Raw genomic sequence first — 27,775 nt, 5'->3', positions numbered from 1 at the left:
GAGATGACACTGACGTATTTAACAGCTAGAGCACTTCTATCACATGCCGAGCCGTCTAGATAAAAATTAAATTGGTATGCTCTTTTACAGATATCATACAATTATCAAAATAATTGATTGCTTCATTTTCCAGGGGTGCCTCATAATGGATTTAAAGTGGAAGTGTCCAAAGGAATAATTCTTCATTTGGTGGATGAGGTTACAAGTTGGTTACCTGGCGACCGGATCGTCGTTGCCAGCACAGATTACTCTATGCACCAGGCTGAAGAGTTTAATCTCCTTCCTTGCCCTGAATGTAAAAGCAATCAAGTGAAAATCGATGGTATGAGGTATTTTTATCGAGCTACTCCTTTGTGGTAAATATTTACATTGACTTGTCTTTTACATTCTACGTCTACTTGTCTTTTTAGCTAGTTTTTGTCCCATAAACACATGTGCACATACGAGAGCTGAAAGCCCCAATATTATATTGGGACTTGAAAGTTTGACCAGAGGCAGCAGTGGCAGCAATTGTTTTTAGAAGACAGAGGAAGCGCTGGTCTCCTCTGGGACCAGATGCTAACAACTGGGCATGGCCCCAGGCTTGGTGATGCCTTAAATGAAAGGTGTGCACTTGCTTAGAAAAATGTGATAATGAAGATGCTGTGCTCACCCTGACTAAAAAGGTTTCTGATTTTCACAGGCAGCCCACTTTATCTTCACATTGGAGAAGTCATAGATGGTGTCGATATGAGGGCAGAGGTTGGTCTTCTGACTAGAAATATACTTATTCAAGGAGAAATGGAAGACTCCTGTTATGGACAAAATCAATGCCAGTTTTTCTCCTTCGATACATTTGGAGGACATATTAAAGTAAGTTGGTTTTAATGCATGTGCCTGCAGGTGGTTCAGAGGGTTGTTTCAGAGAGTTCCTCTCCTGGTCTGTAAACAAGCAAATATAATGCATGAAACTACCGTTGTGTCCTGGGTGGGGTGTGAGCGTGTGTGTGTGTGTGTGTGAAGTATACTTGTCTATGAAGAAGGGAAAAGTTCACTGGCCTGTTTTGCAAAACTAGATTTGCAACAAGTCTGTCCCATTTTCTTCACTGTGTATGCAAAAGCATACCCTTCCTTGGGCTAGAGGGGATTCTTCAGCGGCATCGCTGTCAGTGGGAACAATGGGAAGTTGCATGGTACACGAGGTGTCACTGAAGAACATGTGCTTCCCGCAGAGCAAACCTGCTCCCTTCATGACTCAGGGAAGCTCTGAATCTCGCCCTGTTGTGCTTTGCCTCCTCTTGGTTGTTCCATGTGTTGCTGGTGGAGGTGCAAAGTCTTTCTGTTGCAGGGGCTTTGTGTGAAATTACTCCTCTACCTGTTGGTGGAATCCGAGAAGCTGTGCGGGTCTGACCTAAAATCACTTGACAGAGATAGTTACCAGGAAATAGACCCTGGTGGTAAATGCTACCCCTGTCTGTACCTTGTCTGTAGCTGTGTCACACACTACTGTTGCTAAATACCATGCATGCTGCCTGGCAGCTGTTCCTTGGCAGCCCCATGCCCAGAGGTGCGCAGCTGCTGGCACACTGCTCTGCAGGTGCTGTGTTGCTCTGAGTCAGAGCAGGGAGCTGACATCTCCTTCGGGGATCAGGCTCAGGTTTGTTCTGCAAACATATTGCCTAATGAGAGAGAAGGAGGTAAAAAAAAAGTGGTTTTCCTTTTGCGTGTGTTTATATTGTAATGCCTTACTTGGATCTACGTTTGTCTCAACAGATCCTAAGGAATTTTAGCTCTGTTCACATGTCAGGAGTGGAATTAAAAAATATGGGGCAGCAAATCCTGGGCAGTTACCCTGTGCATTTCCACTTGGCCAAGGATGTGGATGAGAGAGGAGGGTATGAACGCCCAACGTACCTTGATAACCTGGCTATCCACCACTGCTTCTCTAGGTGTGTTGCCATACATGGAACTCATGGCCTTCTGGTAGGAGACATATTTTATTAGTACAAAGTTCATTTCTTTGCTTAGGCACTGCTAAACAGTAAAAGCCAATTGTGTTGCAAAGAGGAATCAGAATATTGAAACGAGGTATCTTTTCCCCGAGAAACATCCCAATTTGTCAGCTTCACTTGAGCGGTGTTCAGGTTAGGGCTGTTGCTCTTTGCAATAAATTTCAGGTTCTTAGTATTGCCTACTTAGTATTATTAAAGGTGTGATCAGATATAGTGCAATCTTTGCCATGGTTATTCTGGGCAGTTTGTGGTAGTAAGAACTTTCATTCAAAATTAAAATGATGGACTTTAAGTGGACCTGAGTGAAGCAACGGACTTCTCATTTGCAAAGGAGGTAAAAAAGACAGGGATTGTTTGAGTCAGGGCACTGTGAAGTATATCAAACAATATTCACATGACAAAGAGAATGAAATATGAGAGGGACAGATCCCAACGGCTTGTCAGTGCCAGGAAAGCCCTCAGGAACTTGTCTTTGACCTGGATCCTCACAAGGGCATTGTGCAGAGGAACTTTAAAAAAAAAAAAAAGAAAAATAAAACAACCACAAAAAAGACATACATGTCCCAGCTGGAAAAGACAGATTCCCGCTCCAGTCCTGACACGTGCAGTTGCTGTGTGCTCTGCAGGACCTGGAATGGTGTTTTGGTGTCTGTGGGCATTTCCTCATTCACCTGGTGTGTACTCAGGCAGAGACACTCCCTGAACTATCTACGACCTCCTGTGTTCTTCCTGACAACTTTTTCTCAACCCTGGACATAAAGCTGTGTAAGACATAACATAGATGCACTCTGGTGGGACCCTTGTGTGAAAGAGTCCCCCCAAGAGGATGTATTCATGGAAATGCAATGCTGGACTTGTACAACTGGGAGCACTTTTCATGTATCCTAAACTGGATTTGTATTGTCCAGATCACTCAAAATTATCGATACCCTTCTCATGTACGTGATTTACTCTGGCTGTAGAGCCTGCTTTTGTGTACAGAGCCCTTAGGTGGCAGGAGACTTGCCCAATGTGTGGATGTAGTTTAACTCACTTTCTCCTCCTGTTGGTATTAAACCTCTGGAATTGGAGGAACCTGCCTGGGATGAAAAAATAAGCCTTATACTAATATTGGCCCTGTAAAGAATGGTGTATAGTCTTGCTCTTTATCAGAAGCGAGGCTGTCAGGGGTTTATCTGGATGTTTGGGATGCAATGGTTGTGAAATCAAGAATCCAAGCGTGAGATCCATTTCCATCGCATGTGACTGCTGAGGGCTTTGAGTCCAGAAATCAGTGAATAGATTAGTAGGTTAAATATGCGATTCTGTGGAAGAATCGTGTGGTTTCAATAGTTTCAGTCATTAAGATAAAGAGTAATTAAAATTGAATAAAAAGTCTGGCTTTAAAATAAATTAAAATAATTTGCAGTTCCAGAGAAGAGCACATGTATCAGAGCAAAGCAGTTAAATAACGTAGATGGGTACCTGTTTCAGCATCAGACTATGAAACTTCACCCCTTGAGGCAGAGTAAACCAGACAGGTGGGTTTTCCCCCCTCCTGTCTTGAGCGTTTAGAGGATGTAATTTTAGAAGTACGTTCACGGAGCGCTGTGGTTTGTATGCCGTGTATAGGTCATGCAGCACCGTCTGCCAGCCCCTTCTCCCACCTGCCGCTCCCGTGTGCCAGGGCTGTGTGACTACACCAGCCCGCGGCAGTGGTGCCCCCGGTTGGGTTACTGGGGGCGGCTGGGCAGCAGGCTGCGACATGCCTCTGGCTGCCCTGGCACGCATCAGGTGTACGCAGGCTACTGTAGGCTTTCATGTCTAGTGTTGCAGTGCGTAAAGGTCACTTATATTGTGTTGCTGAGCTATATATATATAATTCAGTGTCTAGAGCCGTATTAATCAGCTGGTGTTGGGCACACCGGCGGGGCTGTAGCCTGTGTTGTGGGCAGCGTTTCCTGCTGGCACATGCTACTGTCACAGTGCTGCAGGTGGGCTTGTTTCCAAGCCGTGATTATGCCAGGATTGATCAGTTATTGGGGTTTCAATCTAATGGCACAGACCCTTATCTCAAATGTAAGTGATCTTTAAATTATGTTATTTCTGGCTAGGAGAGTGATCAATATAGTTTTGTGTATGTAAGTTTTCAGGGCTGCCATGTGACTTTGAAGCTGTGACTAATTGAATTAATTAAAACTAAAATCTGGTTTCAGATACCAGGCTGGTTTTTAATGCAGCTGTCTGAAGCACAGATTAGCCAAACTTCAGCTAAATTGAGAAGAACGAAACTCTGCAATTGTGATGCTGTTTAAACCAGCGAGCAGCCTGTCGTTACAGTTTCCTTCCAAAAATAGCCTTCCGTGGCCTGCTTAGCACAGCTTCTGCCCATCATTTGGAAGGGCAGAAGTAGCCAGGCTTACTGTTCTTAGCAGGCTGGCGAGGACACTTGCATTTTTTGTCTAAATCCATTTCCTATCTGTATTTCTGAGACTCAGCTGGTAGGGACACGTTCAGCACCACTGCATGCATGTGGGCTCTCTGTTGCCCTCCTGGCAGCTCAGTCCCAGCTCCTGTACCTGCGCGCAGGCTCTCGGTGGATTTCCAAACCCCTATCAGTTAGGAGCTGGGTGCCTGGTTGTGTTGTGCCTGATTTCTGGCTCTTTCCTGAACACCTCATTGAGGCAGCGACAAGAGCAGCAGATGACAAGTTTGACTGCCAGGAAAACAATGAAATCCAGTAGAGATATACCTATGGGGACTATACTGCTTGTGACTCCAGATGTTATGTACAGTTGCAGCCCATTAAGGGGAAATCACAGGATATGAATTTGAAATGGATTTAGTTCAAGTATCCCTCTGTATACAAAAATAACCATGTAGGTTAATATTAGTTAATCTTGCAGCCTTACAGAGACATACCTCTGACGTCAACAGGAATTTTGTCTGCCTGAAGAGTGAATAAATATGCTGACAGGGATCATTTGAGTACAAAGTTAAGGTTTCAGTAAGGTTTAGTAACAAATAGCTGGTATTTTAGCTAGCCTGATTTAGTATTTACATTTAAAAGAAGGATTTGTGAATTTATCTTCATAAGACTGTACATCAAAGGAGGCTTGTGCTAAGTCCTCTTGGTCAAATTAGGGTTTAATGCAATATCCCTGTGCATGTCAATTAATATTAAATAGACTAAAAGAGTAAAACACTATCTCTGCCCAAGCTGATCATTACAGGAATAAAGTGGCCCTGCACCTTCTGGGAGCGGAAGAGAAAGAACAGAAACCTCGTTAATATAAATTACTTCACATGGTGCATTTTAAAGAATTTCTTATTTTATTTGGGAAGTGTTGCAGTCATGAAAATTTCTAGATTAACCATTCCAACTTGTTGGTTTATCACATGAGACACATTTATCTTTGCACAGCTATTTAGTCCATGACACTGAACCAAATATTCTCTCTTAGAGCTGAGGGTGGTTTTAAATCCAGTACCTTGCAATTTTCCTTTAATTATGCCTGTGATCTTCCTCGGAGTAATTTTAATAGCAGTTTCACTGTATAAGAAGATCAGTCCACAGTTATGCAAACTGCGTGTAGTTCAAGTTAGCTCCAGGACTGATGCCTGTGGAGGCACCGCTCGCTGTGCAGAGGGGTGGCCAACCCACTCCTTGCATACTTTGGTAATTTATTGATAAGCAAAGCACATCAGTTATAGTTCCTACTGCTGTTAGCATCGCGATCTATGGCCTGTATGCTTTTTTCCAGGTAAAAGACACCATTGGCTATGACACTCTGGGGCACTGTTTCTTCCTTGAAGACGGGACGGAGCAGCGCAATACATTTTATCACAACTTGGGTCTCCTCACGAGGTCGGGGACCATCTTGCCTTCAGATCGCAATGAGGCGATGTGCCTTGCCATCCGCAGCCATGTCTATGGGAATTACATTCCGGTGCCCAGCAGCAACTGCATGTAAGTGCTCCAGGAGCTGTACTCAGGATTTGCACCTACCTTGGGCTTTATAGCTGGGTCCCAAAGAATGCTGTGGTGAAACTTTTGAAAGGTGCTGTTTGATATTAAATGAAAATTTGTAGCTTTTTCTACCATTTCTCATTTTAAAAGAATTTAGCTGATTGACCATCTTTTGCTTGTGAAGACATCTGTTAACACCTGCCTGAGTCCCAAGCAAGGAGTATTTGCTGCTGGTTATTCCTGTCGGTGTTTCCTGAGCATCATAAATGTGTTAGAGCGCTTTGCTCGTTTCTGAACCCCTTTCAAAAGTCTTTTTAGTAAGATGTTGAAGGCTCCATGGAATCTGTCCGATAAATGCAAGTTCCTTAGCCCTGGTATAGGCGGGCAAAGATACCACTCACTGCAAAGGGAGGTTTTGCCTTTTTTCACCAGGGCAGAACTGGGGCTGGAGCATCTAGAGGGAATTGGTCAATAGTACACAAGTATATGAATACCTACAGTACATCAGGAGGTTTAGTGAGAATGCAGAGATTAGCATAAACTACAGTGAGCATCATTTAACAATAAACAATATCCTGATATAGCTGATCAAAGTTAACTTCTGTTTTGGAGACTGATGAGCTGTAATGTGGCCACTCAGGGACACAGGTGCTGGTCTGACTGGTGTTTGCGAACACAGTTAAACCAAGGAAATTTGTATTTTCATATTTTCTGGAAAAGGATGCAATGGCCAAACTCTACTTATTATGATTTGTGTAAATAATCTAAATGAATTAATTGCAATTATTGTTGCAAAATACTAAGGTTGCTTATATGGTTAATGGAGATTAATTTTGCACCTATTTAGTGGTTCTCTTAATCCAAACAAGTGTGGATTCTTGATTATGTAGTAGTTAAGGTGAATAAAAAATGATTGAGTCTACTTAGAATGATCAGATTCATTGGTATGGTCATAAGAAAAGGTTTACAGTGGGTTTTTTTTTTACCTGTGGTCTTTATTTCTGCAAAAGATGTTACCAAATGAAGTAAGACAACAGATGACAATGTTTTCATAGCTTCTGTTTGTGCCACTGTTGATCTTCCCACTGAAGCAAAAACTCCTTATTTGAACAACCTTCAAAGTGATACCTCCTTAATCTCCTGCTGAACAAGCCATTTGCAATCTGCAAGGACATTTGTTTTGTTTTCCACCTAGAAACTTCATAAATCCATAGTGAATCCCCTACCTCCTGCCATTGCCCCTGAAGTTCCAGTTCACTTTTCAGACATTCTCCAAGCTGCTTAGCTTAAAAAAAAAAAAAAAGAAAAAAAAAGACATTGGGTTTCCTTAAGCTGCATTTAACAGAGCATGGATTTTGTGTTAAGTCTCATATAATTTACAATAGGTTCAGCATGTGGCTCCATAAATGACCATGTCTGACATTACTAGATAGTTTCTTTTCCTTAAAGAGTATCATTAAAAGGTTGTGTGGAGTTTTAAAGTCAACAGGAGAGTGGTGGCTCAAGTCCAGTGCAATGCTATGAAAATGTATCCCTTCCTGTTTGGTAACTGCTTAGGATCATTTTGATTTTGATTTTTCAGGGCTGTCAGCACATTCTGGATTGCAAATCCAAACAACAACCTAATAGAGAATGCAGCAGCTGGTGCTCAGGTAAAATCATTTAATGGCAAGAGCTATGCTTTGCCTCCAGTTCCCATATATTCTGCTCTTATTGATGTCATTAACTGTCAGGGCGATGAATTTTTAGTAAGCCATCATAAAATTTGGATATGTATTTCTGCAACTTTGTCCCTGTTAAGAACGAGTATTTGCCTACAGTTTGTGTGATTTCTCTCACAACTGTGGCTGGAAATAGTGTGTGATGTCTCTTAGCAGATGTTGATTTTTATTAGTAGTTAATAGCTAAATAAAATTTTATAGGTGTATATATAAATATATCCTCTCTCCTTGTTATTATCTCTGATGTTTACCCAAATCGTATTTGTGTTTAATGTGCCTGCATAGCAAAGCCTGTGTTTTCTTACAATCCGCCTGAATTTCACCCACATTGTATGCATTTTTAAAACCCATGTGTGTGCACCCCAGGGACCCACTGTACGTGGCAAAGGATAGGTTGGGAGGTGTAAGAGTATGGGCTAGTGTGTGTCCCCCGGGACTGGCAGGTTTTGGAGGCTCAGGTTAGAAATCTGGCCAGCGCAGTGGGAAACCCTAAGTCCCCAGAATTACCTGTATTGTTAATTGTAGTGTCCCATTTCTTGGACCTTCCTTTGTCTTTTAGGATGTTGGGATATGGTACATCTTCCACCGGGTTCCTACTGGACAGTCTGAGGGGCAATATCCAGAGGGACAGGCTGAACATACCCCGCTGGGAGTATTTTACAACAACAGAGTCCACTCCAACTTCAAGGCATGTGGATGATTTTCATGTTTCTGTCAATATAACAGTACGGCATAGGGCTGACCCTGTGTGGTGCTCTGAAATCAGATGATTATGGGCATCTTACACTTGGATAAATGTCTTTTAACACTATATTGAGACACAATCGACTTTTGGGGGTGATGCTTTTTCTAATTATTGAAGAGGGAACCAAGCAGAATAGGGGTCCCATTTCAGGCACTTCACTGGGCTACCTGTGTTAGACGGGGTATGTCCAGCCCATAGGTACACCTGCTACTAAGTGAGATTTAAGGAATGACAGGCAGGACACTGGGCATTTCTGTTGGCCACAGTGGTGCAAGGACATACAGGGATGAACAAAAGTTGTTTGTGCCAGGGCTTGCTCATCACCTTTCAAAAATAAGACCAAAAATTGAAGGGTAATTCCAAGAAAAACACTTTCCCCCCAAATACAGTGTTGACAAGAAAATGTAAGCTATAAAAAGCATTTTTAACTTATTTCTCAGGATTCTAGATTGAAATCAGTGCTGTTCTCTGTGCCTTGTATATTTTACATCTTGGTCCATGACAGCTGCTGCTTTAGCCCAAAGCCTTTCAGTTGGCTACAGCAGCTCATGTTCTCTTTTGACTGTCGGGGGACTCGTCACTCTTTATTTAAAGCCTTACTGCTTAACAACACTCTTTTTCCAAAAAGTTATCAAGAGCTTGGCAAAGTCCTTTATTGCTTTCTGTGAGGGAGAGAGAGAGAGTGGGAGTTCAGTGCCTTGCTTTGGGTCAGAAGACAGCCCAAGATGCTGATGCATAACATATGGCAGGGCAGGCTCTGTCCTGACTTCGGTGTGCTATATCCTGTGCTAATGTCATGCTGAGTGGTGCCAAGTGACACCGAAAGGGAAGGGAAAGCCCAGCCTGCAGGCACTGGCTGCCCACGTTCATTGATAAAAATCTGGGCTCTCTGGTCGCTGTTGGGTGGTCTGTTAAAATAATAGAAGTCACGTGCATTTTCAGGCTGGTTTGTTTATTGGAAAAGGAGTAAAGACAACAAGAGCCAATGCTGAAGATCCCAGAGAGTATCTCACTGTCGATAATGCCAGGTAAGCATATGCTGTATGGCTCAGTCTTTTGGATAATTGTATTGCTTCTTGGCTTCTGGATTGTATTTAGCAGATCATTAATGCCTCATTATGGCTGGAGTATCTGAAAAAAAACCCACACAAGCTATCTCTGATGTGCAGAGGCAAATACTTCATAGTTATGCACTGAATCGTTTCTGTTATTGCTGACCAAAAATGATAGGCGTGCACTTGGGGTTATGAGGACTAAGCAGTGAAGCACGTGAAAGGGGATCCAGATCCCGTTACTCCATTGGCACATTTGTAAACTCCAACAATTCTTATTAATTACTTAATAACTTACATCTTATATCAACTTACAGATGATGTAAGAGGCTGCTGAGACTGGTCTAGCATTAATGAGGACAATGACGTGGCCTCAAAGCTTTTTGTAACTGCTTTAAGATCTCCGAGTCCCCTTTCGCAGGGTGGAAGCTGGTAAATTAAGGTCATTTTCTCACTCACTGCAGCCCCATGGGTCTGGGTGAGGAGGCTGTGGCAGAAATCAGCCACCGCTCCTGGTAAAGCCTGGGCTTTTTTCCTTCTCCATCATACCCTATCAATGCCATGTTATTATGCTCCCATATGACTGAAAGGGTGACTTTGTGTCCCTTTGTGAGATTTCCCTGCCAGGGTCACGCCCTTGGGCGCTGAGAAGGCACATCCCTTAGTACATCAGCTGGAAAAAGTAGAAGGTGAGGGTAGACTCAGACAAAGCAATGGTGATTCTTTTCCAAACATGGCACAAATATACTATTAAGACCCAGCGTGGCAAGAAATAGCTTGCAAGAAGTTAAGAAGTGTCCAGTTCCCAGGGCAAATCCTTTTATATGATAGCTTGTCTTTCAGCAGACACAGAAGCATATGGAGGTCTGGTCTGTACGTGCGAGGAAAGCAGCTCCAATTACCCTGTTGTCTTTGCTGAATGAGATTCTTGAAAGTGCCTAATTGATTTTCTAGGATCAGCCCAGGGATTCTCAATGGGCCTTGTAAGGACAACTGCAAAAGGACCCAAGTGACTTGGGAAAAATATTCTCTATGCCTCTAAATCACATGGAATCAAATTAAGGAGTAGCTGTGGATCCATTGAAGTCTAGTGAGAAATCGCCTGTTGATTTTGCTGGGAGCAGAATTTCACCCTTATGAGTGTTTCTTGTTCTGTGCTTTGTACCAAAGCACAGAAAGGAAATCAAGCTAATGGCCTGATACTGATCCGGGGCGTATCGCCTCCCAGGCCCATCACGCCGATATTTGGAAACCAAACGAGGTCTGCCAGGCACGACCTCCTCTGTCTGAGGTCGGTTCCTATGTCTCCTGTGCCACATTAACTGAGCTCCTTGCTTCAGGTTTCACCCACATCAAGATGCTGATCCTGAAAAGCCGCGAGTTCCTGCTGTGATTGATGGTCTTATTGCTTTTAAAAATAATGACCATGGGGCTTGGGCCAGGGGCGGCGACATTATTTTCCGCAACTCGGGGTAGGTTACTGTAATTATGTGTTATATCATTCCCCCCACGGCAGGCATGAATAGGCCTGTAGGCCAAACTCACAGCAGACATTCCTCATCATTTACACCATTGTGTTTCTTCTGTCCCAGGTTTTCAGACAACGGAATTGGACTCACTCTGGCAAGGTAACTTCTTAAAATGGACCTTCTTCCCACTTTTTTCCCCCAGTGTAACAGGCTCAAGAATGGAAGCTGAGACACTCCCCTAGTAATTACTGTAAGACACAAGAAAACCTCACATTTCCCTCCCAGACCACATCAAGTCTTCCCTGCGCTGCTGTTAACACAAGGGGCAATTTAGCCTCTCATTCTTTTTGCCTCAGCACATCTGGGGAATACATCGTAACTGCCGAATATTTCCTTTTGGATGGTAGGTCCTGAACCAGTAGACTAAACATCTGGAAACATCTGGCTCTGAGTTTGGGGAGACTTTTCTTCTGCTGTAGCCTGGTGGAGCAGCATTGCCTGTAACTCGTGTGCTGCCAGGGTGGGGTGGCTGGGATGGTCCCAGGTGGTGGCACGGCAGGTCTCCTGCCTCCTCTGCTGGTGTCTACTGTGCTCTTGCTGCTCTCATCTCAACCCCTCTGGCCAAAGACCTGCAAAAATAAGCTGTATCCAAACCCCACTGCAGTCAATGAGAATCAGTGATATTTAGCTCCTGCTTCAGAAATGTAGCTAAAAATTTATAAAGCTACTCGGTATAGAACAATTAAATGTGTATATATATATATATATATATATAAGGTAGAGCTAGTTTTACCCAGACTGAGTTCTCTGTATTGCTGATGCCTGAGCACTGAGCTACCTCGGCACTAACTTGCTGGTTCCTATAGAAATTTTAAAGCAGACTGTTATAACAGTGCACGCACTTTTTTCAAAAACAAGAAAGGAATTCTACTGTGTCTGTGATAAAATTAGAAGTGTTAATTAATCAGTTGCACCATGCTGTATAGTTGTTACCTGGTGTTTCTTTGCTTGTAGTGATGGGACTTTCCCGACAGACGAAGGCTCCAGCCTGGAGGTTACGCGCTCCATTTTTGTTGGAGAAAGCAGCAACACTGGCTCCCAGGGAGGCCAAAACAGCTACTGGGGAAAAGGGGCAAACGGAGAATACAGAACACTGCCCCGAAACAAGTGAGTTATTCTTCTGCCATTTCTTCTTGGTGTTAGTGTAAGCTAGAGGAAAAGCCTCAGGAATGAATGTGACTACTGACGAGTAATCTATACCAGGTGTTATTATACAGGCCAGAAATAATAAGCATCCGAATAAACACACTCTTCAGGCCAACAGCTTGAGAGCATTCTCGACTGAATGTGTTTGATTTAATTTTCTGCTTAATTTATTAGTCACTGGAGAATGGGTTAGAGAATCGGAAAGATACCAAATGGCTGTTGTGTAGTGCTTCGGTAGCCCAGCATCAAGCTGCCGGCACAGCTCCCATACCCCATGCCACTGTCCTTCCTGCCAGCATTGCTGGGCAAACGTGGCCGGTTTGACAAAGAAGAAACCATTTTTCATTATTGCATCTTCTTTCTCTCTCAATAGCTGTATGCTATTTTCTATTTTGATAGCAGCACAGCCTCCTGTCTAGCAACCACAGTACCTGCCCCATGGCAAGACGTGCTTCCCCAAGCCTAAATTCTACCCTACTGTATGTTTTTGGTGATGCTCACCAATTATTAAACCCTCTATGAGGAGTATAAAATTAAGTATTAAGCAGTACTCAGCAGACATGCCACGCACACAGCTCTGACTATATATGTCTCAGCCATAAGTAACACAGGAATGGGATCTGTGTAGGACAGCAAGAATAACCAGAGTTATCCTCAGTTATTATCCATGTTGTTATTATAATTGCAGTTGCAAAAAAGTTCCTTTGCAGTTCAGACAAGCTCTAATCATATTTTTAAGCAATTTACTCTTGGAAAGGAATATGCCAAAACGTCTGATATCTGTCCTTTCATTGTTCCATAGTGCAAAACAGGATGTAGGGGTTGTACCAGACCCAACTACTAAAACAACAGGTCTGGAAATTGGAGAAGAGTTATTTCTTCTCCAGTGGTGTCTCCTTCAATGCTGATGTCTTGACAACCTGTCCATGGACTGATACTGCAGAAACTGCTTTTCTGTATGAAATGCTGTGAACTAGGTGTTAGGGATCTTGTGTGACATGGCTTGTAGGGAGAGGTGAAACTGTGCTGTGCCACTTGCTACTTGCTTCCAAGGAGGCACTTGCCTCCAGGGAGTGTGACTGATACCTTTTTTTCAATCATACTGATGTTTTCCTGAGAAACCCGTCTGCCCTGGAACAAGGAACCTAATGTCAATGCTGCCACGCAGCCCTCTGGGTCTTCCTTGTGGTGATGAACTCCTGGGTGGTTGAGGACAAGGGTTTTGAACTGCTTTACCCCAGCATACAAGCCTTAGGCAAGCTGATGAGTCTTTTTTTTTTTTTTTTTTGGCTCTTGAGCCTTATCCTGTAAAGGATGTTCAACAGAGTTTCATCTTTTGTCAACTGTGTGATGAGTGTCCAGATCTCAGTTTTGGGAAGGGAAGGGTGGTTTAGCTACTCGTTAATACTTTTCTGTGCCTTCCAGAGCAGACTCAGAGTTTGCCCAGGCTTTTAACACAGGACTGTGTTTTGTTTTAAATCCCACAGGACCTTCCCTATTCGTGGATTCCAGATTTATGATGGGCCTGTCAGGATGGCAAAATGCACTTTCAAGAAGTTCACCCCAACTGTTGATAGACACTCAAGTGCGATTGGGTTCTTCATGAAAAACTCCTGGCAGATAAGCCCCCAGAATAATTTGTCACAGATCCTGATGGAGAAAAGTGTAAGTAAGAAAAGCAGAAATGTGTGCTGTTAGATGTGCAAGTTTTTGAAGTTTTTAGAAGTGGTGAAAGATCTACCCTAGAGCAGGAACTTCCAGGCAGTGGTGCATGTTGTGTTGGTACATACCATCGATTTCATTTTTTTCTTTTTTTAAAATTAAAGCTATTTATAAGCCAGTAAAATGTGACAGTATCTTATGCCTAGGCAGACATACATTAAAAAATCTGCATTAGAGGAAAGCTTCACCTTGTAACCAGGAGACCCAGAACACTACTTTTAGCTGGTGTGGCATTACCAGCTTGTATATACTGAGGACCTGGTGAGGACCTGGCCTTGGAGGTTCTGGGGGACACGGAGGAAGTGTCAGGGGACAGTAAGCTGCAATACAAGTCTTGTGCAGAAATAGCAAATGCACTTAGAAGCAAAGCCATGACCCAGCTTCCTGGGTCAGCACTGAAATTCCTGTTGAGCACCACAGGAGCCTCCCTTGAGCGGTGACAGCAGAATGGGGCTCTCTACCTCTGCCTTGGCAGGAACGGTAGGATGCTGAGCAATTCCAGTCCTTGTTCTGGATTCCTGCAGGGATCATGGCCCTGCACGCTTGGCTTAGGAAATGATAGATTCCACCTGGCATGCTCCCAGGGATCATAACCTCTCCTTAGCATTTTTCAAACAAGGTCCATGCTTGTTAGGATGTCCATGAACTGTAGTAACTTTGGCTTGAGGTTTGGCTTTATCTTGAGGAAAATTTCCATTGCTCTGGGATTGACTAATACCACTGCCTCTGGCAAGCAGTTAGTTTGTCTGTCCCCTCTCTGGTACACTTCAGACCAACAACAGGAGGGTATTTCATGAAAGGTTGACATTGATTGCTGTCACAGCTCCTCTAAGGAAAACACAGTTCCTGTGTATTTTAGTAAAGAGGTCTTAGTTACCTGAGATGCTTCAGGGACCTTTGGAACAAGAAGAAGGGCTAATTTACCTAATAATACCTTCTTTATGTCCTCCTTTGGGGAAATGGTTATAAGGTGGTCAAGGGGAACAGGAATGACAAAATCAACCTGGAACCAAGGAGGGGGGCTTAGAGAAAAATGTATGATGAAAAGTTCGGTTGGTGGGATGGAAAAGTGGAAACTTTCCTCCAGTAATGGCTGTAGGACTCAGTCCAACAGAATGGTTTCAGGCAGATGATATCTGTACACATTAGCAAGGGGATGATTGCATCTTGACTGGCTGAAAGTGCAGCTTTTTAATACAGTTGCACCATTTGAGGCCAATAAGCCTGTTAAATATCCCAGCATTTTTTGACTGAGAGGCAGTTTAGTACTGCAGGGCCTTTAAGATCTGAGGCTTTCAAGGCAAAAATGGTCAGACTTGCTGAATACTTCTGCAAAGCAAATGAAAATAGTACAGCATCAGTGGCAGCCTATTACAGAAAACCTAATGACATTATCCCAATAATTATTATATGTCCATTTCCAAGAAATACCATTTCTGTAGTTGGTATTTTGCCAACTTAAAAACCATTTATGTTTGTAACCACCTGCATCCCAGCACTTTTCTGTTATATCTGGGTTGAACCCAGATGTGCTAAATCTGATTTCAGACTTGAAGGACCACGGTTAGTTTATTGTTTTGTCGCTAATTGTTAATATGGGACAATATGTCTTTGACTAGTTAAGATAGAGCCTGTAGACAGTTTTAATTAATTTTCCATCTCCAGGCTTCATTTTATTACTCTTTAAAGGGTAGCTAAGTACTAATTCCCTAAAGGACAATCATTTTACCGTTGTTTTTTGAGAAGAAATTAAACATTACTGCAAGTTGTATAGTAATGACAAAACTATTAGTCATGCTGAAGGAATAATTGTATAATTAATCAGACCAATCAGCAGATTGGTTAGACAACAAAATAATACAGCCAGTCAGGTCTTGTTTAATTCTGGCATGAAATAACAGTCAAGTAGAACAGAAGACCTAAATAGTACACTCCACAAAAAGTATTCTAGGTGCTTTTCCACCGACAAACTCAAATCTCACGTATTAGGATACTGTGCATTTATCAATAGCAACGTTCTTGCTAGGCTTGTTTGTTTGTTTTAGAAAGGGTGCCTTTTAAAAGTGATTTCAAAGCAGTGGAAGCAGTAGTTGGTCTTAACCCACCTGAGGGCATGACTGATGATTGTGGTCTCCTGTAGATCTGGTTACTGTGAGTCAGTAGGACTTTGAGCACTCAAAGGAGATGGCCCCAGTCCAGAACAGAGCCATGCCCAAACAGGACACTTGTGCATAATTTCTTAAGAAAACCTGGTGTATCTCTTTTTAGTCATAAAATAGCAGCCCATTCATCCCTCTGTCCTTTTGTTGCACAGCTCTGGTAGAGTGAGGTGAGGAACAAGAGGTTGCGTGTGACCTTTTGGACTCCCATGAACAAGGCCACCTCCAGCAGGTGCAAAAGACTCATAAACTGTTCCAATTCACGTCCGTTGCTAGTAGCCCCTCTGGTTATTTTTCCCTGCAGCCAGGAGCTTAGGAAGGATTCAAGCCTATTCTACTCCTCACTGTGCCACACTATGGCATCTCCGAAACTCCCTGTGACAAAGAAATCCCAGCGGTCTGTGTTGGGTGGATCTGTGGCCCCCAGAAGAGCTCAGAGGGGTCAGCAGTGGCTCCTGGCTGTGGTTTAGCGACTCCCATGGGATTGCAGTCCTGCTTAGCTAAGATAGATGGGCGCTTCCTAATGTTGCCTTTGCTATGTTTAGCTTGTGTTGTCTCAGTGCTGGGTTTCTGTGTCAAAGCAGAAGCTTGCAAACAGTTCGTGATGGGAAAAAGAAAAGCAAACACTGAGTTAAAGTGCAAGCCTGTTATCCCCTGAAAAAGAGGGCAGAAAAAGCCACACCCAACCCTAAAGAGACTCCTGACCAAAGGGAACTTGGCAGGGGAAGAGCTTGCATCACTCCAGCAGAATAAAAGCCATGCTGACGGGAGCAGAGGCTTTGGGTGGTATAGAGGAAGGTTTGCAACGCTAGTTGAAAGTAGTTTCCTTAAAATGGTAACAGTGATAACAGCAATACAGCTTTTGTTGGCAGCTTGTGCCAACACTTGAATTTTAGGAGAAGTTACATGTTATTAGGATGTTTTCCAGTACATTATTAATATTTAATATAGCAAGTGCTTTGCGATGCAGTCTTCAGGACTTCTCTGCAGGTGTGTTAGGTGTGCTGCCTTTGGACAGGTTGAGTTAGCATATTCCTAAGAGGTTACGTACTCACATAACCATCACCTGTTAGATCTCCCTGTCAGGCTTCAGACAGGTAATTCAAGTAACCTTTATACCGTATCAGTCACAGGTAGTCCACACCTAATGGAAACTGGGAGTCTGAATAGTGGTGTGGTAGCTAGACACGACCTGTCTCTGTCCCCTCTTCTAACTCATTCCTGGCTCCATATGGACATACCTGAGGAGCTGAGTCTTGGCTCATGTGTGTTCACTTAGAAAAAAATACATGTTGCCATAGCTGTAGCTGTAAACTCAGTGCACCCCTGTCCTGCACTGTACAGAAGTAAGGTCACCTTGAGACTTACAAAATAAGTGACATGACTTGTTGGCATTTCCACTTTGTTTCTGACTTTCAGACTTTTGGGAGGAGAATGTTAAGAGATCAGATTAGCGTTAGCACCAAAACTGTCTGCTGCTGGATGGAAACACTGAGAGTGTTAACCAAATGTAAGCTGTGCTGGCTGTGCCTTGGTTTGTTTTGAAGTACAGACTTTGTTTTCCTCCCCAGTGAAGTGCCCGTTTTAAGATTCATCTCCGCAAGTGCACTGTCACCAAGTACTAATGATGCAGCTTTGAGCACAGTGTTTATGTTTTTTTAATATCTCCTCTTTTATAAATTAAAATGAAGGAAAAACCCCAAGTTTTGGGTTCCTCCTATTTTGCCAAGTACCCCTTTGGGCAAAAATTTTCTGCTGTAAGAAAAGGTTTTAAAACACTAAAAAAATTTATTTACACTTTACATATCTATATATACTTTATATACACTTTAAATTTCCATGTCTTTGAGCCTTCTTTAAATAAGACTGCTTCCGGTGTTTGTTTATAAGACTCAGACAAGAAGGTGGCAGAAAAATGGTTCTAGGCTCTGATTTAATTTTAAAGGAATAAAGGCTTTTATTCTGCAAGTAGCTCACGCTGCAGTGGTTCATTCTTTTTAAGCCAATGGGACTTTCCACCTAACTCAGAATCACAATAACCTTCCTATTCTCCAAATCTGTTCTGTTTATTAATGTTAAAATAAAGCCTTTAAAGCGCTTAGTAAACTTGCAGCCCAAGCGTGCTGACCCTAATTCTTACTCATGTGCACAGTCCAATTAAAATTAGTTGGGCTAAATAAAACAAATTACAGTCCTTTGGGTCAGCGTGATCCAGTCGCTATTTATGCCGCCTGCTTTTATACACATTGCTGCAGGATTCATTCAGAGTGCTTGACCTGGAGTAATTATTTTCTTGATTGCTTCAGAACTTAATCATCACACACTGTATTAATTTTCTCTGCAGATATTAAAATAGTCTATGCTTTTTAGCTGAACATCTGCAGTTTCCTTGTTTTGTTGGACTTTCATATCAGGACAAATTCTTTTACTTAGCTACCAAAAAATCTTGAAAACAGGCCTACGCATAATAAGGATAATGCTGCTTCCTGATATTTTTCTTTCCTAGAAAAATTCTTCAGGGGCCATACTTAAAGGTCTTTTCCAACCTAAATGATTCTATGAGTCTGTATGTGCACAAGAGCCAGTTCTCAGAATTGCTGTCACTTTTACAGGGTTTCTAAGATTTTAGGAGGAACAATTTGAAAAAAAATGGCACTCAGAACCATTTAAAGCAGCCATTGAAAATATACGAGAAAATTCACTGTCTAATAATTTTTGTTTCTTTGATCACAGCTGTGATATTCCTCAATAAATTTCATAATCTTCCAATACTTCCCTGCCCTTTGAGTCATCCTCTTCCTTTTGTCACCGCACAGTTTATTGCTGTGTGATTTCAAGGAATACATGGTTGTGTGGGTGCATTTCAAAAAGTCTCATTTTTGTGAAAATATCTCCCGGGATTAAGAAATGAGGGGGAAAACCAATACAGCTGGAAATCTTTCTAACTTTGGGGAGGCAAAACAAAACTTTTTACTCATACAATAGAGCTTTCTAGTTCTAACTGTATCACTGTTTTGGCTGTTAAAACACTGCAAACCCAAGTCCATCCTTAGAGCTAACCAGTAATTTTCCTTCTTATTTTCTCCTGCTAGGTTGGACTGAAAGTGTTTTTTGGCAGATCGGGCCAGTGGTTTGGAAACAACAATAATGACGGTGACAAAACATCTGTCTTCCATGATCTGGATGGCTCAGTGACAGGGTATCCGGACACTTTCATAGGTAGAGCAGACAACTACTTGCTGCGTCACCCCGGCTGCTTGACTGTCCCACGCTGGAACGGGGTGGTGTGTACTGGGAAGTTCGCACAGGTAAGGGGGGTGGTGGCAGCAGCGTCGCTGGGCAGGTGGGGTGGGTGTCCTCAGGTACTCTGCTGAGGGGCCATGGAGTGAAGCCTACTCAACACTCCATAAGATAGCAGGTGAATAATAAATTGCGTATAATTTTACTCCTCTCTGTGTTATCTGCCTAATTCCAAGGACTCGGTAAAGCTCCTGTTCATCCATGGCTGCAAGGAGCCCTGTCTCTTCCCATTGTCCACAACCAGCTGCAAGTTGAAACTGAGCTGGGAGAGTTTGCTGTTTTCTCGTTCCTGTTTCCAGACATTTGTCCCGTCTATCGTGGGGCTCTTGTGCATAAGTCTTGTAAATCAGGTTTCAGTAATGGAAGGTGTTACTTCTCTGATACATCCCACTGCATTCAGGATGGTGAAATGGGTGGCTGAGAGACAAACTCACACTTACCTCTGATTTCCCATCCAGAAATCACTGTCTGAGGGATGTTCAGCCTTAGGCCAGGGTGGTCTTAAGCCTTCACAGCAGTTTTCTTCAGCCCGCTGGAGTTAGAGACTTTAACTGAGATGTTGACACCTTGGTCGAAAGGGCTGCAAATCCCCAGTAACCTTTCAGTAGGGAAAGAAAGGAAGAGGAAATTGTAAATGGAGGGAAAATGTGACCTCAGAATCAGATCCTGGTTCATTGTATGTTGCTCAAATTTCACCAAGACCTTTGTTGTGGATGGAGCATACTATAAATACATGACTCACCACAGCTTTCACAGTCACCCGTAAGAGACTGCAGATGGCTCTCCTTGCTCCTTTGCTTCTAAAGGATAATAATGTATGTACCAAAAAGGTATCTAGGCCTGTTAAATTCCAGTTACTTGGACATGTTGCGAGGTTTCCTCTCTCCTTGTGCTGAACAAGCTAAAGATTAAGACTGTGGTGGGTGTGCACAGTGCCATGTGGCTTGAGGTTGGAGTGTGGGTACTGGGAACCCTCACACCAGATCTGGCTTTTGGAAGGACCATTATGTTCTTTTGATCCCTGAGAACAGCCCTGCGCTGTCAAATAAAGACTACAGCGGGGCGCACTGCTGGATATGAAAGGCAAGGGTGGATTATGAAGTGATCTTAAAATAAGATCAGTGTTCTTGAGATACATGAGATACAGCAGGTGTGTGTTTGTTTATTTAATTATTAAGAATCTTCTGTGCACTTGAGAGCATGCTGCAAACTCTTGTCTCATTGGGAGTCAGCAGACGTTGCCCAGACATCAGCAGGTGTGGCACAGGATGAAAGTCTACCTGAAGTCAGTGAAGAGCAGGCAGAGCTAAAATTGCCTGGAGAGGAGCAGGCTGTCAGGTTTCCCTTGTTGGCATGCAGATTAGTGAGCATGGGGATTAGCAGAGCCTGATTTCCTACAGATGCACCTCAGGATAGGTTTCAAACCTAGACTCATGGTCTTTCCACATTGGGAGATTTCTGAAGGTGCTTTCTCTGTGGCTTCTCTGGTGTGTAGTAATGTGTGAGCCTGCACTCCGGGTAGTCAGGCACAGTGCTCTACTCCCCTTTCCCCAAGGAACTTTCTGCGTGACACTTTTGGGAGTGCAATTATCTTTGAGACCTCTATACGTAATAAGTGCACAGCCAATTCCAGATTATGCATGTCTCTAAGCTAAAAAAATGTATATGCATTTGCTTTAGCTGCACAGCAGAGAGCAGGACTAGCTATTTAAGTGTCTAGACACTGGGTTTATGACCCCTGGTTTGCTATTGACTAGGCATGGAACAGGATTGGGCTCCTATGAACCACTCCCATTGAATTAGGGCTTTGTCCTTGGCACTTGGTTTTGCTCTGTGTCTCTAGAGAAATGATCCTCTCTGCTCTGGCAACCTAACAGTTAAATTCAGAATTGTAAACAAGTAGGCATTTATATTTTTATTTCTATTAATATCCTCCCGGTTATGGCACTCTACACGGTGAGGCAGTTTTTCCACCATAGAAAATTTCCTTGGCTAGGTTTAGGCAAGCATAAACATTTGCTTCTCTGGGATCTGTTCCTTACCAGTGTTTTTCAACTAATCAGCATCCAGAAGGATGAGTAAAGTTCATATTAAATGCTTCACTTCATGGGTTTTGGGTAGGGAAATATATGTATGTGCAGGGTAAGAGAAATTGGTCCCGTGCAGCAGGGTTTGGTTTAATTTGGAGGGTATAATTGTTGGAGTATTTCAGCTTAACCCTGATTCTCAGCACCTTGACTACTGGTGATTCATGTGCGTGCTACACTCTGAGCGTCATACTTCAGCTCAAAAGCCTGAAAGAGTGAATCTAGTTATGGAGAAAGATGGTTTGCTTTGATCTTAGCAACTCTATTACAAAATCTGTTTTCCTTTTCATGTAGCTCTGGTAGGCAACATCTTTCATCCTTCCCTAGTGCAAGCAGGTGAAAATGTCCTCTCAGTTCAAGGAAATAATGACTCCTACAGTACTGCTGAACTGAGCCCAAGATAGTCAGCCTAGGGATGGACTACTTGGCATGGAGAAACGAGATCCAGGTCCTTCAGCTAACGTTGCAGGCAGATTCTTTCTGAGCAAAGCACCTAGAGTTCGATTAATTTCTTTTTGCTTGGTTTCTCTCATTCACTTCTCATGCTTTTCCTCTCCTGGGTGTAATTTGCCAAGGAAAGAAAATGACTGGGGAAAACCAGTTCCTGTGGCAGTGTTTCTAGCTCCACAAAATCCTGGGGACAGATGGTCCTGAGGGTGTTTTAATCCAGCAGCTCAGGTTGACATCCCACCTTCCTGTGCTTGGTTTGTGGCCCCTACTCTCCACCACCTCCAAGAAGCATCATGCCACCTTTCCCGCATGGTGTCTAAGACCTTCCTTCAGCAGAGAGCACTGAGAAATGCCTTGTGCTTTGCTTGCAGTGTTGCCTTTTGCTACCAAAGAAGGGTTCTGGGACCAATTTAAAATAATGAAATTTACCCAAGCAAGAACTATCAGGTCTGTTGATTCTGGAGCTTGTAGGGTTGTTGTAGTCCAAACAAGACCAGCCCCTATGCTTTTTAGCGACAGCTGGAACTCTCATGTTGTAAAGTGAGGCTTTAAGGAAGAACACTAAATAGGGGGAGACTCACAGGGAAATCACAAGAGTTGGCAGCACCACATCTGGTAATCTTTGTGAGTCACTTAGACTCTGTCAGCAGGGCACTGAGGTCCTTGGTGTCCCAGCAACCTGACTTTCAGCTGGTGCAAGAGCCAGTAATGAAAGAAAAATGTAGGGAGAGGCTCATCCCATAGTTCTCTCCATATAGCTGGGTGAGATTTCCAAAGCACGGAGCCAGAGACTCCTCAACACCTGCATTACTGGTTAAAATATAAATGAGATTCCTAAACCATTTCTGAATTTTATATAAATTGTAAGGCAAGTGCCTTGGCTCCCACCGGGTAGCTGAAGCCGTGCACTTACTACTTTCTTGCAGACTTTACAGCAACTCATCAGGAGATGCTGTGAAATTTCTACTTTTTGGTATTAGTCTTTGTTAAAACAAGCAGAGATTTTGGCAGTATGTGCTATTTCCTTTTATAAGCTTAACAAGGTGTGGCTCTCCTAAGAAACTGCCATGTAACTAGATTAGTGTCAGTTTCAAATTAACAAAAAATTAATGCCTTGCTATTATAAAATACTTTAGAAAATGCTGTTGACTTTTCACCAGTTCGCTTAGTTACTACCTTTCTACAGGCAGCTAAAACAGAAATTATTCCACTCCTGTTACCTCTGTTTCTGCAGCGAATGTTTGCAAGTGCACGGGTCCTGCATCCCCAGGTTACATACCTCCAGCTGGTATTGTGTCCTCAGTACCTGTAGCTGGGTTTGGTACTGATGCTTCTCAATGTAAAGCAAGCAAGAGAGGTGGCATGTAGCGAACGGTGCTTTTCTAACCCCAGGCCTAACCGTTCAAACCCAGGTATCTGCAGTTCTTGAGGACTGTCAGCACCTCACAGAGTGGGAAGAAGGAAAAGCCTGCAAGATATTCTTCAGCTGATGGTGTCCGTATTTGAACAAAGAGGTCCAATTTTGATCTCTGATGTATACCGATGAAAAGCCAAAGTTATCTTGCTGATATCAATGACACCTTAGCATGTCCTAGCATGTCTTAGAGAAAGAAAGATACATTTCTTTTTCTTTTCAAAAGAGCTTTAAAGTCTTCACTTGGGTGTTTCGCACAGAAAATGTTTTGCCCTGGGAAAATATCCTTTTTGATGGGGAGAAGGTATGTTTTGAGCATCTCATTTTTAAGGTATTTTGCCCCAGCTTGACAGCTGACAGCACAGCAGGACAAAAGCAGTATTAAAGAAACCAGAAGGCAAGGAGACCTTTTCTCACTGTTCCAGTACTTTGTGTGTTGCTTATCTCCATACTCGCTCTCCAGTTGAATAGCAGATCCCCCATGAATTGTAAAAGAACTTATCTTCTCAGTTTCACAACCTACTTGGGAGAATTGCCATGTAAGCACAGGGAAATCTGACACATCCTTTTAGCGTGAAGTGTTAAGCAGCTAAAATGACAACTATGTCCATTAAACCTTCCAGGCAATTAGAAGGCTTGCATTTTATAACATGTTAACTAGCTTTTCTTCTCCTACTACATTAAGCTATCACCACTTCTCATATTTTGAAGTATCTTTATGACCCACTTTCTTCTTTTATATATTTTGATAGAGCTAACCAAAAATTGTGGAGGTGTTGCTAAGGAAGACGGATTTTTCATTCCAGAAAAAATTATCTTGCTGCTCTCCTTTTTGCTCCTACTCACAAGCATTTTGGCCCTGCAAAGGTAGATACACAGAAGAAAAGTGATAAAGGTTTCCAAGTTCATTTTGAACCAGTAAAGGTGTCACAGAGTAAAGGCTTAGGAAGAAAGAGGCCACGTTGTGACATCCTGAGAGCGCTATGCTGGGACAGTGGCTGATGTTTCACCGACCTGGGGCCAGTGGAGCTCAAAAGGTTCTTTTTACTTTGTTCATCTCTTTAGGAATTAAAAGCAGCCTTTGGTGGATGGATCTCCTGGGGTTTTTCTCGAGTAATCTATTCATCTTGACTGCAGTCCTAAAGGGGTAACAAAACGCAAGTACTAGGACTGACGAGAGTTAGCAACACAGAAGGGAGGTCAGGGATTTCATGAACAGGGATTGGATTCCCCTCTTGTCCCTTCTTCCCTGAGGGGAGAGGCCCAGAGAAAGGGATGAATGGGAAAATGTGGGGTGCTGCTTTCTGTGCAGCTTGGTGTGTTCAAGAAGGACCAGGCCACCAGGACTGATTCCAGAGCTGAGCCCAGTTGCTGCAGGAAACATCTCAGCTAGTCCCTCCCTGCTCCCAGTCAGAGTCCTGTTGACTAGCGATGCTCCACCTGGGCAAGAGCCTCTTCGTGTAGGGTTTACATTGCCTGATCAGCTATGTGTGGCCTCCTTTAGGGGTAGATGTTTTGTAAGATCCACTGGATACACATGTGTATTTCTGTGGGACTGAAAATCACATCTTTGTTGGCTTGCAATTCTAAGGCAATCTCTCAGTGGCCACTGTTGGTCATTGCTGGAGACAAAGCCAGTCCACAGATATTTCTGTCAACACAGAAGTGGCATTTTCCCTTGTTCTAGTAATCACTGTTCTCAAAACAGCTGTCACTGTTACCCTGAGTGTCAGACCTGTGACTTGTTCCCTCGGCACTTGGAGGAAAACGCTACCAGCAAATCTCTGACACGCTTTCCTCATCATCTTACTGAAGCACTCTGCAAACTCTTCCAGCACTTTCTTGAACTCATTAACAACCGTTGTAGTGAGCAGCTTAGGCCATGCATAGCACTCTCGCTCTCTCTTTTTTTTCTTTTTACCCAAATACCTCAAAGTCTATAGGAAACGTTTGTTCTTGGTAGTCTGTAATTTAGGAACTTTTGGAGCTCATTGAATGCATTTCCTTCCCTTCTTAATTTATTTTATTATTGGTGCATTTAATTTTGTGGTAAATGCACAGCAGCTACCATCGTAACATTCTGTGCTTGAAGGACACAGAAGGAAATAATGTGAAAGTTTCTGGTGGTGGAACAGAAACTCTTGCCTCTCACTCAGAAAGACACAAGTGGGCTATTATTTTGCAGTACCAGAGTTCATTCCAACCGTTTTTTGTCACAAAATGCTGTTTTGATTGAGAACAATTAATACATCGATGGGATTTCAGGTCTGAAGGTACCTTACTGATTACCTGCTCCAACCTCAGCACTTCCCCATCTGGGTGGGGACAAATGAGATTGAAATGTGGTTTGTTACATTCCCTGCTACTGACTTTCTAATCATGGTCTGAATGTGAAGGGAAAATAGGTTTTCCTCCTTGGTTTCGTAGATAAAAGAGGTCTTTTATCAGACTGTAAAAACAGTTATTCTTCCTTGATCCATCATGAACGAGCAAATGGGCTGCTGCTCAGAGGCTGGAGTGAATTACTTGATCAATAGTTTCAGCCATCAGGAAAAAATCCTGTTTAATGCAATTCTGCGATCCACTTCAAGGGTCTGCAGATACCACTCAGGATAGGTTTTCATCATTAAAGTGCAATGGTGGAGGAGTGGGCTGAATATCCAAGAAATATTTACAACCATTTTGGGATTATTTCTTTGACAGGAGACCCACATTTTTAACTTGAGCATTCAGCATGAGGCTGCTGAATTTGGGGTGAGGTGAGGGGTAGGCGGAGGTGGGCTGTCTTTTGGAGGTCCTGAGGAGCACAAGCTCAGCAGCAGGAGCAGATGCAAGCACAGAGTCCTTCTGAGCATGAAACTGGAACTAGGGGCTGAACTAGCTAGAAACCTCAACTAAAATAAGCCCGTATATAAACCAGTGAGAGAGAGTCTGGTTTTGCAGAGCTTCAGTATGTGTAGACAAGAAGGGGAGAGACAGGCATGGAGGTATGAGGGGCCGAGGTCTCATAGCCCTGCATTAGGAGGCAGATATCCTGATAGATGGAGTCTCTACCTCAAAGGCAGAAACTGTTTAAAAACAATCGTGCTGGATGGATGCTCAGAAGCTCAGAAATTTCTGAGCTAATGTGGATTTTTATGTTGGATGGTTTAAGTTTGTGATGTAAAGAGCACTGCGGGAGAGTGAAGGAAGCAGGATTATAGGTGTCCTCACCTGTCCTTGCTGCTTTTGAAACCCTTCAAGGTATATGACAAGCTGTCTGCCACAACCCTGCATGCCGAGACAGATTATATGACTGGTTGTGCATCCTCCTTTTGCAATGGAATTTCACCCCGGCAGGCGCAGGTGAACATCATGTGTTCAGCCTTAAAACGAACATTTGCCACATGAATTTGCCTTCATTTGAGTGATGGCAGGACAGAAAAAGCATACAGCTGGGGTGTAGTTTGTTTTGAACTACAGGCCAAGGGCATCTGTTGGTCCCTGCACAGAAGAGCTCTCTGCTGAAACCTATGGAACACAGTATTTAGTCTGTAAGGTCATACAGTCAAGCCATCAAGTTTTAGCCCCCAAAATTCCAGCCTAGTCTGCTACTTGAGAGAAAAGATGTGGATTCCATTAGATACCTGGACCTAATCCAAAGCCCATTGAAATAACTCAAGTTTTCTGTATTTTCAATGGAATAAGCCTGTTTTTAAAGTGCAGTTATTTGAATTCATAAAAAAGAGTTACTTTGCAATATTTCCTTGATTACCCTTCTCCCTTAAGATTCTGAATAGTGAACATTTTTATGGTGCTGTACAATTCATATCTCACTTCACGGTGTCCCCACGAATGGCTGCAGATGCTATTTCTGTTTTACCTTTTTATTTGAACTGGAAATGTTTCAGCGACTTTCCAAATGTTCTGAGCTCTTCATTGGCAAAAACCGTTTGCAGGCAACAATGATCAAATGCACATGTTATGGCTGTGCCTGGCTGGTTTAATGGATATGTTTGTCATTTTCCTTTCACCCTCAGCTTTATATTCAGGCCAGACGCCCTGAGAATCTGACCTTACTCATTGCCAGAGCAGCATACCATTCCCATCCCTTGCGGCTGCAAGGCGTGAACAGAGGAGCTCCATACCAGCAGTACCAGCCTGTTGTCATGCTGGAGCAGGCTTATATCATCCAGTGGGATGGCAGAGCACCTGAGGATATTATCCTGTACCCGATCAACTTCAACAGGTACAGCCCTATTTTGCTAGAAAATGCTCTCTTTTCAAACTGTCTCATGCTTTAACAATTTCCCAGGATATTCGCAAGTGACCTTTCAAATGTCTCAGAAATTTCTGAGGGCGTGGAAGCAAGGTGTTAATGGCTGGCACTTACGGATGCAAAGAGATGATGCCTCTGCTTTCACTTTATTTCAGCTTTTTTGATGTGCAGAGACATTTCTCTTTCCAGAAAGTTTTGAAACAGAATCCAAGTTAGTCCTGGCCTGCTGTCCCTGAAATGTCTCCAGAAGAG

General features: G+C 43.1%; 2 protein-coding genes across 11 annotated transcripts in view; both read left to right on the top strand.

Moving 5' to 3' along the window:
• Nucleotides 1–27,775, top strand: part of CEMIP (cell migration inducing hyaluronidase 1) — a 121,839-nt gene that overhangs the window by 2,018 nt on the left and 92,046 nt on the right. The gene's annotated exons all lie outside the window — the stretch shown is intronic.
• Nucleotides 1–27,775, top strand: part of LOC308067100 (cell surface hyaluronidase CEMIP2-like) — a 57,156-nt gene that overhangs the window by 9,058 nt on the left and 20,323 nt on the right. Inside the window, exons 6-18 of the mRNA XM_080395360.1 lie at nt 134–322; nt 683–852; nt 1,753–1,962; nt 5,735–5,940; nt 7,523–7,592; nt 8,221–8,349; nt 9,349–9,434; nt 10,799–10,930; nt 11,051–11,086; nt 11,942–12,094; nt 13,621–13,798; nt 19,107–19,322; nt 27,285–27,493. Coding sequence (XP_080251486.1) covers nt 134–322; nt 683–852; nt 1,753–1,962; nt 5,735–5,940; nt 7,523–7,592; nt 8,221–8,349; nt 9,349–9,434; nt 10,799–10,930; nt 11,051–11,086; nt 11,942–12,094; nt 13,621–13,798; nt 19,107–19,322; nt 27,285–27,493 — 1,984 coding nt within the window. The remainder of the gene's footprint in view (nt 1–133; nt 323–682; nt 853–1,752; nt 1,963–5,734; nt 5,941–7,522; nt 7,593–8,220; nt 8,350–9,348; nt 9,435–10,798; nt 10,931–11,050; nt 11,087–11,941; nt 12,095–13,620; nt 13,799–19,106; nt 19,323–27,284; nt 27,494–27,775) is intronic.

Source organism: Falco punctatus (assembly GCF_963210335.1).
Source record: "Falco punctatus genome assembly, chromosome: 7".
NCBI classification, from domain to species: Eukaryota; Metazoa; Chordata; class Aves; order Falconiformes; family Falconidae; genus Falco; species Falco punctatus.
Note: the sequence above shows the minus strand (reverse complement) of the source record. Positions and strands in the feature narration are given on the sequence as shown.